Source organism: Pezoporus occidentalis, unplaced genomic scaffold (genome assembly GCF_034315485.1).
Source record: "Pezoporus occidentalis ecotype Australia unplaced genomic scaffold, CSIRO_AGI_Poc_V1 ctg15, whole genome shotgun sequence".
Lineage (NCBI taxonomy): Eukaryota > Metazoa > Chordata > Aves > Psittaciformes > Psittacidae > Pezoporus > Pezoporus occidentalis.
Genome location: NW_026913316.1, coordinates 10,269,082 through 10,281,817, shown reverse-complemented (window position 1 = coordinate 10,281,817; position 12,736 = coordinate 10,269,082). Strand labels below are relative to the sequence as shown.

The window sequence follows — 12,736 nt, the reverse complement described above, 5'->3', positions numbered from 1 at the left end:
ACTAGAATTAACAAAGAGATTTATTTACTAGTTGTGTTTGTGGAAGAAACAGTTTATGTTGCTGAGGACATTGGTACTACTGATCTGGGAGATACTACTCAGAATCCTGAGGTGTTTGTTACAAGAGCCACCTTCCTTTTCATAAGCTTGACTTAAGTAACTGTTACCTCAGTTCACCCTTGTGTGACTTCCAACCTCAGCTCCTGCATTGCATGGATCACAGAGTATAACTTGGTTGTCACTGGAGTCATTAATAGTGGTCTGGCCTAGACCATGTGTTCTGTTAATGTATCTAGTTTGTTTTTAAGCTTATTGGTTTGGGTTTACTTAGCAGGGTGAATTATTCAGCCTGCGATACTGAAGTCATTCCTTAGCTAACAGTTAATACCTTAACGCCGCAGCGTCTAGCCTCTTTCTAAACTGGATTTAGTTATAGTCGTCTCTTGGCTACTGGCTCATTATTAGTAGGCATTGTCTGTGACATGGGAAGTTAAATGCTTACTTTGCAGAATTTAATTTAGTCTATTAGCCCATGGAGTTTAACTACTTTTTTTTTTTCTTTATTTTTCCTAGTTATAGCTATACTGCCATCAGATCAAGTCTTTCCTTCAATTCAAGTAAAACAGCTGGGAAAAACATGAAATACAAATTGACTGCCGTCCTCAAACTGAAATGCCATTCTTTATTTCTTGATTTACAGGTGGGAATATGGAAATGGATGTTTGGAAATACTGTGATTAGTGATAAAGATAATTAGAAAGGCTTTGAGTTCTGACATAAAAAGCTGATTTTTGAGAGGTAATCGACATAACTTGGAAATACTGACATCAACTAAAATGTGGGACTTCAGCACCTTCCAGAACTGAGCCTTCACAATATTGTTAACTTAGGTACCTAAGGAAATCTTTGAAGTTTAGCATCGAATGTTTTTTCTCTAGATCTCTAAATCATCTCATGCTGTTGAACTTGAACAAATCCTATTGTGACACCAAAGTATTCCTATAGGTCTGTTTCTGTTCTGTTCTAGATCAACAGCCTTAGAACAGTTATCATTAACATCTACAAGATATTTTTACTTCAGGCTTACAGGTAGGTCACTGTCTTCTGCAGTAACTCTGAATATTTCATTACTCTTTCTTGACATGTGGAGGGAAAAGTGTGCTGTGTAAATGTAAGTCAAGTTACTCTTGTTTCAACACCGTTCTTAGGTAACTATTAGATTTGGGATACAGGATTGTATTAGTGTCTGTATTTCTGTGACACTTCACTAAATGCATTATCAGTGCCTTGTGGTATTGACAGCTGACCTCAAGAAAAGCAGTCTGTTTTGCTTCAGCAGGATGACAAGAAGCCTTATCACTTATTAACCAGTTTATATTTAGAACTTTGTATCTATTAAAATCGTACAGATCTTTGACCTGTATAACTTCACCTAAAGTGAAGTTACATTCTGCCAAGTTAATTGCAGTTTCTTAGCTGCTGATAAATATCTTAATTGCTCCTCAGCTGGTAATACCTTGGGGTTTGTGAGCTGTTCCTGACAAGCAGAGGAAGTGAATGTTTGAAACATTGAGAAGGGAAAGAAATAAAAATGGATAAGTAATTTAGGAGAAAATACTAATATCTGTACATCGAAAACCTTGAATGATTGGCAGCACCAAGAATTTTTTTATTAACACAAAAAAGGTATAAGAGGTGTTTCCCTCTTCGCAGAAATCTGGTGTTGCTCTTTTGCTAGGCTCATACTTTTTAGGGAGTGACATTTTAGTTTTGTTCTTAAATTCAGCTTGGTCCGCGTTCCACCTGTATCATTCTTGTGTTCAGGAAGTGGAATTGGACTTGTCTAGTGCAGCACTCATTTACTGAACGTTTAAACTTTGTGTTGTGAGGGACTTATGTTTTTTTTCTCTGATGCTGGACATGATTACTTAGTTGCTTCTGTTTGCTTTTATGGGAACACCTGAACAAAGGTCTTTAGGTTAGAATACCTTTAAAAACCTGTCCACCATGCTACCGGCATGTCAGGTTAATTTAGCCAGTGATGGAGTGTGGTAATGGTGTTTATCCTTTAAATATTTTATAATTTCAGAATTTCTTGAAGTGATTACACTTATGCTGGGTTAATTTAATAAGTATACACATTATCAAGTAATTAACGATCATCGTTGTAATTGTTGAGTGTATTCAGCCCTCCCTCCCCTGCTCTTCCTGGGAAAAAAAAAGCAGTTTTAAAATATATCTGTTCAGAGGTGTAAAGGAGCCTAGAATGCAAGTAATGTTTGTAGACAAAAGAGTGGGGATGCTGGTCTGTGAAACACTGTCATTTGGAGGTCTGTTTTCCTGAATTCCTGAACATAATTTGTTCTGGGGTTTGGTTTTGTTTTTTTCTTCCTCTTACACTGTGTCACATGGGTGTTCTCTGGCTGCATGGTTTGTGATATGGAATTGGTGAGGATGCATAGTTTAACTTTCTCTTCACATAAGACGGTCATTGTCTTCAGAAGAGAATTCCATTACCAAGGCAGATTGCTTCAAGATCTTCTTTCAGCACAAAATTTAGAAACAAACATCACATGTGTCTGCCACTCCAGGGGCGTGGGTATACAGGAGAGTTGTCATATGCTAACTGTGTTGATACAGCTGAAAACTGTTGTATGCTTTTAAATGTTTAGTGCCTAAGGTAGGCAGTTATAGTTTCACTTGAAATTGCAAATGACATGATTAAATAGGCTGTTTTTATGAACAGGTTTCATGCCTGCGTTCTCCAACTTCCATTCAACCAGCAAGTTAGAAACAATCCTTATTTCTTCCTAAGAATCATCTCTGAGACTGCATCATGCTGCTATAGTATCCTGAAAGCAAAGAACAAAGGTGTAGTACGTTAATAGCAATGAAGCAGTGTGGGGTTTTCTGGCTTTTTTTTATTTGACAAATAAAATGTCTTGAATGTGCAGTCAGATCATGTAATTTTGAGATAAAGATCAGGAATGGAAAACACTGAGTGCATAATAACAATCTCAGGGCATTTTTTTTCCTAAACTCAGTTTTCCAAAGACACTGAAATATTTCATGTTTTAGTTTTTAGTTCTCTGCTGACATAGGAGACTTCATTGACTACACAGATTTTTAGTAAAAAATCTTGGAGTGATTAGAAAGCGAGGAGAAGTCAGACACTGTTTTTCATGATCATAAGTTTCAGTGACATTATTTTCATGTTCTGCTTCCAGGGATTGCTTTAGGTAAGAAAGGTGCATCTGGTATGTTCCCTTCTGAGGCGGCAGAATGGCTCTGCTATGATGCATTCACTGTCAAGCTGGCAAACCACAAAGTTATTTACACATGCCTGCTTAAGCCTCTAAAAATCTGTAAGTATTCAATTATTGTTGGAATTTGAAATATGGTTACTTGTAATAAAGCTTGGAATCTATGGATTTTTTTAAGTTTTCCTACCATAAAATGTTTTTTCTAAAATGTACATTAATGAGCTTTCTGATTTTAATCAAATTTATTATGCATAAGTAGGTAAATTAAAATGGTGTGGTTTTCAGCACTGCATGTTCTAGAGCCTTGTTCTTATGGAATAGTTGTTGATACTTGGCACTAAATAACTTTCTACAGTTCAGAAAGCTGTATAAGATCTAGTTAATCATATAAGCATTCTTAGCAGGTTTAACTAAATGATGCATGAATGCTCAGGTTTCTATTTCTTTACACTGTATTAACTGGCAACTAAGTAAGTTCCTCCTGCAATGTAAACTCTTACCAAAAGAAGTGTCACCGCGGTCACTTTGAAACAGAAGCACTTGCTGTGCTGCATATGCTGTATTGTAATAGAGTTGAGTGGTGTTGGCAAATCTCTGAGCTTTCTACACTGTTGAAAGAGCCTGTCTGTGTATCTGGCCTATGGGGAACTGTCTCTTTGACCAGTTGTGCCATCTGTCCCCAGGGCAGGCACAGAAATAACTTAGAACTGAAAATTCTAAGTTATCAAAAGTGAACAGCAGTAGTTTTTTTCTGAAGTGGTCAATGCTGCAGCTGAATTTAGCTGCAGTGAAGGCCTCTCAGCACTGACTCTGTAATTTGTGCTCTGAATGAGTCATTACTTGGGGGGGGTTTATTATACAATACTGAGGAGTTCTTCAGCCTGATTCAAGGATAATCCCTATTTGATTTGAAACATATTGCAAGCTTCCCTTGATACCTGTACTGAGGGCCCAGTGCCCCAGAAAAAGAGCAGATCTGGTTTTGGAAGTATCCATTTCCTTCCCATATCAGAGGTTTGCAGCAATGCCTGGGTGCAAACAGTCTGAATGTATCAAAGATGACAGACATTTACAGAAAACAAACTCATTGTTGGGACTGCACCAGGTGTGTTCTGGCCAGGTACAGTCTTTCTGTATGGAGCAGACCTCCATCAGCCTCTTCAGAGAAGTTCCTTCTCTCAGAGTTACTTACTGACACCAAAACCAGAGGCACAAAGTCTGATCACTGCTGCTGAGAAGCCAGTTCTGTTCAGCCCTTCTAAGCTACCAGGGGAAAGAGACCTGTGTCCAGGAAGGGAAGAGTTGCTGCTTGCATCACTTGGAGAGGACAGAAACTGAAAAGCTGAGCAGAGAATGCAATGGTCACACCTAGTAGAATAACAGCTTCTCTGGGAACTGTGTGAGTTCCCTTATATCCATATAGAGCACCTCTGAATTTTCATCTGTAATGCGGAAAATTTTGCTCTTGGGATCTTACACTGTCAGACCACAACCTGTGCGAAAGCTCCCGCATTCTTCTCTGCGCATGCTTTGCTGTTGAATCTGACAGTACATTCAGGGTGGAGGTACAGCCCCAGGCGGCTTTATTGTTCAGCAAATCTCATCTTCCATGGGTGTTTGCATCTGCCATAAATGCTTTCACTGTCCACAAAATCACACCACCACAGATGCCAGGGAAAATGGGCAGGGAAGTAGAGGTGGAATTTTCCTAGTTTGAATAATTATTATTGTTAGGCTTATGCTGTACCTGTGCAGCCTCTTGCCTAACCACAGTACTGACCTTAAACTTGTATGTGGTCCAGGCCTAACACTGTATGCATAGTTTCTACCCCAAGAAGGGAAAGCTGACCATCTATCAGTTAGCTTCTCTGTCAGTAAGAATTGCCCTTGCAGATACATAATAACCTCGTTTCCTCAGTTCTTGGGGAGAGCTATTAATTCTATACTTGCTGAGTATTGTGGGGGGTAGAGCAGGAAATGTCCAAAGGCAAGTAGAAAATTACTGGTGACATTCTCTTGAAAAGAGTGATTTCCAGCTATTCTTTTGTAAATCTTAACTTTGAGACAGAATCTGTTCTTCACATTCATAATGTTGGGACAACTCTATCTGCAAGGCCTGCTTTCTTTTGGAAATGTCTGATCAAGGGTTCAGATTTTTGCTTAATGGCTGCCTAAACAATTAGCAGGATGTGACTTGTTTTTACTGTGAAACTTTTATGGTGGAAATATTTCATGTGATTGGCCAACAGATCACTGGGGCCCAAATAACTTGAATGCCATCTTCGTGATCTCTATTTCCTTATTTCTCTATGAAATCTTACCTGTACTTCCACTAGCCGTGTTCCATCTGTGCTGCAGGGGTTGACTCAATATGTAGTCTGGATCTGGTACTCACCAACAAGGAGGGTCTGGTTGAAGTAGTGACGGTCAATGGCAGCCTGGGCTGCGGTGACGATGAGATGGTGGAGTTTAGGATCTTGTGTGGGAGGAATAGAATACCTAGCAAGGCCACATTTCTGGATTTCCGAAGGGCAAACTTTGGCCTCTTCAATCAACTGCTAAGGGAAGTATCATGGCAAAGGGTACTAGGTGGTAAAGGGGCTCAAGATAGTTGGTCAGCATTCAAGGACCACTTCTTCAAAGCTCAGGATCAGAGTGTCCCAGTGGGTAGGAAGCCAAGTAGGGGAGCCAGGAGACCAGCATGGTTAAACAAGGAACTGCTGGGCAAACTCATATGGAAAAAGAGAGTCTATGGATTATGGGAGGAGGGGCTGGCCACTTGGGAGGAATATAGGACAGCTGTTAGAGGATGTAGGGAAGCAATTAGGACAGCTAAGGCCTCCTTGGAACTTAATCTGGCAAGTCGGGTCAAGGACAATAGAAAGGGCTTCTTCAAATACATAGCAGATAAAACTAACACAAGAGGCAGTATAGGCCCACTGCTGAAGGAGGTGGGTGCCCTGGAGACAGAGGATATAAAGAAGGCAGAGGTGTTGAATGCCTTCTTTGCCTCTGTCTTTATTCCTGCAGACTCTCCCCAGGGGACCCAGATTCCTATAGCCCCGGAAGGAGTCAGGATAAAGGAGGAGTTTGCTTTGGTAGATGAGGATTGGGTTAGGGATCAGTTAAGTAATCTGGGCATCTATAAATCGATGGGTCCGGATGGAATACACCCGCGGATGCTGAGGGAGCTGGCGGAGGTCATTGCTGAGCCACTCTCCATCATCTTTGGTAAGTCATGGGAAACAGGAGAGGTGCCTGAGGATTGGAGGATGGCAAATGTTACACCAGTCTATAAGAAGGGCAAGAAGGAGGACCTGGGTAATTATAGACAGGTCAGCCTTACCTCCATCCCTGGAAAGGTGATGGAACAACTTATTCTTGACACCATCTCTAGACATATCAAGGATGAGGGGGTCATTAAGAGCAGCCAACATGGCTTTACCAAGGGGAAGTAATGTTTGACCAACCTTATAGCCTTCTATAAGCAAATAACTAGGTGGATGGATGATGGTAGAGCGGTAGATGTGTTTTTTCTTGATTTCAGTAAGGCATTTGATACTGTCTCCCACAGCATCCTCATAGATAAGCTAAGGAAGTGTGGGCTTGATGATCAGGTAGTGAGGTGGATCAAGACCTGGTTGGAAGAAAGAAGGCAGAGAGTTGTGGTCAATGGGGCAGAATCTAGCTAGAGGTCTGTGACTAGTGGAGTCCCTCAGGGGTCGGTGCTGGGACCAGAGCTGTTTAATATTTTCATCAGCGACGTGGATGAGGGAACTGAATGTACCCTCAGCAAGTTTGCTGAGGATACTAAACTGGGAGGAGTGGCTGACACACCAGAGGGCTGTGTTGCCATTCAGCGAGACCTGGACAGGCTGGAGAGTTGGGCGGAGAGGAACTTGATGAAATTCAACAAGGGCAAGCGTAGAGTCTTGCATCTGAGGAAGAACAACCCCATGTACCAGTACAGGTTGGGGGTTGACCTGCTGGACAGTAGCGAAGGGGAAAGGGACCTGGGGGTCCTGGTGGATAGGAGGATGACCATGAGCCAACAGTGTGCCCTTGTAGCCAAGAAGGCCAATGGCATCCTGGGGTGCATTAGAAAGGGTGTGGTTAGTAGGTCAAGAGAGGTTCTCCTCCCCCTCTACTCTGCCTTGGTGAGGCCGCATCTGGAATATTGTGTCCAGTTCTGGGCCCCTCAGTTCAAGAAGGACAGGGAATTGCTTGAAAGAGTCCAGCGCAGAGCTACAAAGATGATTAAGGGAATGGAACATCTCCCTTATGAGGAGAGGCTGAGGGAGCTGGGACTCTTTAGCTTGGAGGAGACTGAGGGGTGACCTCATCAATGTTTACAAATATGTAAAGGGTGAGTGTCAGGATGATGGAGCTAGGTTTTTTTCAGTGATGTCCAGTGACAGGACAAGGGGCAGTGGGTGTAAACTGGAGCATAGGAGGTTCCATGTGAACATCAGGAAAAATTTCTTTACTGTGAGAGTGACAGATCACTGGAACAGGTTGTCCAGGGGGGTTGTGGAGTCTCCTACATTGGAGATATTCAAGGCCTGCCTGGACAAGTTCCTGTGTGATGTACTCTAGGTTACCCTGCTCTTGCAGGAGGGTTGGACTAGATGATCTTTTGAGGTCCCTTCCAACCCTTAGGATTCTGTGATTCTGTAGTGGAGCACTTCTGTAGCTATTGCTTATATGAAAAGCTCCCAAAACATCTGCTAGGTAATCTGGCAGGAGGGTAGCTGTTTGGTGTCAGCTTGTCATGTAACTTGAGTATTTACCAGTGACTGATTTTGAGAGGTGCTTTGCCTGCATCTGTATTTGCTTCCATCTGTCTTTCCCCTTCTTTTAAGGGTTGGTTGAGGTTTTAAAAATAATTTCAAACTGTTTTTGTAAAGCAACTGAGAAGGCACTATATGTCACCTGTAGGGGCTGAACAGGAGGGAAGATGAGGCATCAGTGTGCTGGTAAAGTGGTACAAAGACATCTTGTGACCTGTAGTGGTAACTCATGTGCATACCCTTGGTATGAATGTGCATCATTATCTGCGTGTCTCTAAGATCTTTGATCGTAGATAAAGGCTGGTTTTCAGTCACCTGATTGTACATGGCATTTATATTTGTATTTTCTTATTTTAGTAAGATATTAAGACTCTGAATCCTGCAGGAATGCACTAAAATCAGTTTAAAGAGCTATTGATACTTTTCTGCTCAGTCTTGAATTAGCTTTGTTTGGCCTGCATCAGACTTATTCCTGGGTAATGTTATTAGAATCACATCACCACGCTGGAGAGAAGGTTACTACAGTGCTGAGCATTATGTAGAGATACCGGAGCTACCTTGAGTTTGTCTTCTGGTAATCAGGTAGCATGTGTAGATGTCAGAGTAGCTGTGGCAGGGAAGTCACTGGTTCTGGGGTGTGTTCCTGTCGAGTTAGCTCAGTATCTCTATATGGCACAGCAAGCTGTAGCACAGAGATAACAAAGACAGGTAATAGCACCTGTGTTGACTTAACTACACTTTCTGTTCTCATTTTGGAGCTTGTATCAGCTATATAAAACTTATTACCCCTGTAAGATCAGGTTGTTGACAGGATTTGATATAAACTTAACATTTTGTCTTGTATCCCTGCACATGCCTTTCCATTACTCTTCATGGGAATCGGTATCAAGCTCATAGGTTTTGTGGAGGAGGTTTTTCTTCCCCACAGTTCCAAAACCTGTTAAATATTAACATTAGGGGCTTGTTAGTAGGAGTTGTCGTCATTCTTCATATTCCAAAACTTGTTGAATATCAACATCAGGGGCTTGTCGGTACAAGTTGTCATCATTCGTCAGAGTTAAGTATTTAAAATATAGTTACTGTTTAACATCCCTCTTATTATTACCAGTGGGGAAAGAAGCAAGAGTCTTTCCTTGTCATGGTAAGATACAAGTACATCATCAGTCTCCTTTCCAAAGACAGAACAAATGTTTATTGAGCACTTTTGCCTTTCTGCACCATTGACAATTTTGCCACCTTTCTTTAGGCGACAGACTTTAACTGTTGCTAGGATTTTACATGTTCTTCCTAATGTTTCAAAAGTCCTTTTTATTGTCTGTAATGTTGATGTTAGACTCGGTGACCTTCATTGTTTCAAAACTGTTATTCATAAAAATGCCATTCCCAAGAGCCTTGTTTAGTCTCCAAAATTTTCCACCCTAAGGGTAGCTTTCCAGTTAGACTCTCTTCTCTTATAAGGAAGCACTCTGGGAAGAGTTGCTGCTTTGTTGCCAGTCTTATAGCACAAGGTGATTTTATTTCTTTGTATTATTTCTTTTTTAATGTGTCAGTTCCAAGCATAGGCTACTTTGATGTCATATCTGAAAGTAGAGGGGGAAAAGAAACACTTTGGGAATACCTTCCTGCTGCAGGTAAACATTAACAACCACACAGGACCTGTCCCTTGTCCTTAGCAATGTTTAGAATACGGGCTTTCAACATCACTGTGGTTTGACAGAAGGCCTTTTTTGGTGTGTATAGTTATTTAATAAATAATCTTGTATTAAAAAAAAATAAATCTTAAATCCAAACAAAGAAGTGTTACAAGGACATAGTAGGGGAATTTGCTCCTTGATTTTCTTAGTTTGTTAATATTTTCACGTGTGATTTTTAACCTTTTTATTTATTAGCCTGATTTAAGGGCAGAAGAATAGTAGCATATTTTATTACTGCTTTTTTTTGTCTCTGTATTCCAGGTATTCCAGCTTCTTAATTGGATTCATCAAGTATTGATTTAATTATATTATTAGCATTTTCTCTAAACCAGAATTGTTAGTTACTTGCAATAGTAATGATTTTTTTTCTGGTATTTTTGTAGGTAAGATGCAGCTATTCAGGAAGATCCCAAAGGATACTATGGCACTATTGAAGGAAGTGACAGAACCGTCTTTTTATCAAGATTTCAAAACTATCCTGGACTAACTGGTTGAAGTTTATTCCATTTTTTTTTTTTTTTTTTCCAGGTTTGAAAGTAAATGTTATGTCTCCAGATGACTTTTCTCTCTAGTTTATTTTGGTAGTGGACAGAAAGCAACTTCACTCAGAAGTTTTCCATGTTTGTTTCTCAGATACCACACAAGGACTTAAAAAGAGCAGACAATTTTGTTAATTCACAGGCTATTTGAAGTAATAGACTGGGTTTCCTTCTGTAATTTCCATGTTATTGATGAAGGGATCATTAACTATGTTCTGGATACACAGATCTACTATCTTGTTTCAGCATGTTGTTTCTGAAGAAGTGTTCTTTGCTTTGTTGTGTTACAGACTATTTTATAATAAATTGCCTGATTATTTGCAATAATGGGTCCTTGTCTCCAATACCTTTATTTTACAGTAATCCTTAACATCCTGCCCAGCTGTGTTCTGAAAGACAGTTACCTGCACAGGGCAAGTGCATTTCATGGCAGTACCTAGCAAGATGTACAGATGATATGCTTTGGGGAATACAACTAATAAATGCCAAAATTTCAATGTTAAAGCTGGTTGTTTAAGGAATGTTTTTTATATAACAGAATCATAGAATAGTTAGGTTGGAAAGGCCCCTAAGACCATTTAGTTCCAACTCCCCTGCCATGGGCTGGGACACCACACACTAGACCATGTCACCCAAGACTCCACCCAACCTGGCCTTGAACACTGCCAGGGATGGAGCATTTATCACTGCATGATTATTCTGAGACCTTTTCCTTGAATAGGGTTTTGACCTCCTTGTTTTAGGACTGTGGATTCTTCTTAAGGCTGAACATCACCATGCCTGTGTCTGTGTCTTTTACACATTTACCCACAATAATCTAGGCTGTCCTTACAGCCTAGACAGTTCTAGAGAGGTCTTCTCTGTCAGAACAGTATGAGTTCACAGCAGAGTATTATAGCAAAGTTTCTGATGAGATATGCGGGTGACAGATTGGGAGGAGATTATGCTGAAGTAGAAAGTGTTTAGTATGCAGGACTTCAACACACTCAGTTTCATGTTCATGTGCATATGCTTACTCAAGTAAGAGTTATGCTATTCAAGAGAAAATAGTACCTATAGGATTCTGTGCTTCTTATGAATAGGAAGAAGACTGTAGCACTAATCTGACTGGTAAAGGCTACAGTTCTGGCACAGGAATTTTAGTAGAGGTCACATCGGAAGTGCACTGAGAGCAGAAAAGTTATGTTCCTGCAAGAGTTGCTCAACACATTTTCTACATGCCTACTTTGGCTAAAAAGTAACTTCAGCTAGTGCATTTGCTTGCCTTGAGTTGTAGTTACTGGCGCTGAAAATTGTCTTCCCCTCAAGTCTTCCCATCCCAGGCTGAACTGTGTGTCTGGCAACACATGAAGTCTCCCTTCTGGTGAATGGGAAGGGACAGCTCGAAAGTCAGGAACTCTGTGGGTGCTGTGACAGTAGCTTGAGACAGATTTATAGACTTGACAGTCTTGTTATATGTAGCTTAATTCTTTTCTCAGCTTGTGTCTGTGTTAGTTGGATGTGTTTGGTTTTTTTAAGAACAGATCTCTGACCTACTTAAACTTGCTGCGTATACTCTGCATATAAGATATTAATGAAATCTAGCTATCTGCAGTCAGAGACATGAATATAGAATGGATATTTTAGTTAATGAAAAATTTATTTCTGTATTTAAGGTTTTTTTTTAATATATGGTCAAAATTGCAATTATATTGGGGCTTTTTGATTACTCATTTTTTTATGGAAGGCTTTTATTACTCATAACCTTTCAAACTTAATTTGCAACAGGCAGAGTGGCAATTTTAATCTTCTGTGTCCTTTTCAAGAGCCTCTGCAGTAACTGCAGAACATCAGGATGTTTGCTTGGACCTTCGTGACTTGTGAGGCTTTTGCTGACAGAAGCTGTGTTTCCATGCTGGGGTACCTGCCCACTATTGACTTGAAGGGCTGGGGTTGTTGGCAGGCTGCCATGGGGAATTGGTGGACATCATAATGCCACTGGTCAAGTCCATGGCTCTCAGAAATAAAAACATGTGGAGCTCAAGCACTAGATTGTTTTGCAGGTGTTACTACTCATCCCACATCGTGGGAAGTGCCAGGAGGTTCTGGCATGGCAGCTGCTGTGCACACAGGCAGTTAACTGCATTTCCTTCCAGCAGGCAGGAGCACAGTGTGCTGTGGATGTGGTGTGGCAAACTATACACAGCTGTTTCTAGTACTGTCACTGCCCAGGAGAGTTACTGTCTAGGCCAGTTGCAGGACAGGAGGTTGCAGCAGCAATGTGAGGGGGATGCTAAATGTAAAAAAGAAAAATCTAAAAAAAGCCAACCTATTTCTCTCTTTTTACCCTGCTCTTTCCTTAAGCAGCAAGATAAAAACCAGTTACATTTCAAGGTGTCATGTAATTGCTTTTGCTCTGTAGTTTGTTGGTAGTTTGTTGGTCTCATTCATCCTTGCTGTGTGGCCAAATT

At 40.7% G+C, this 12,736-nt stretch overlaps 1 protein-coding gene across 1 annotated transcript in view; it reads left to right on the top strand.

Annotated features, from left to right (window-relative positions):
• Positions 1 to 10,416, top strand: part of TERT (telomerase reverse transcriptase) — a 30,353-nt gene extending 19,937 nt beyond the window's left edge. Inside the window, exons 12-16 of the mRNA XM_062611008.1 lie at positions 574 to 700; positions 1,028 to 1,089; positions 2,747 to 2,871; positions 3,228 to 3,365; positions 10,131 to 10,416. Of these exons, the coding sequence (XP_062466992.1) occupies positions 574 to 700; positions 1,028 to 1,089; positions 2,747 to 2,871; positions 3,228 to 3,365; positions 10,131 to 10,234 (556 nt within the window). The 3' untranslated portion in view covers positions 10,235 to 10,416. The remainder of the gene's footprint in view (positions 1 to 573; positions 701 to 1,027; positions 1,090 to 2,746; positions 2,872 to 3,227; positions 3,366 to 10,130) is intronic.
• Positions 10,417 to 12,736: the final 2,320 nt, after the last annotated feature.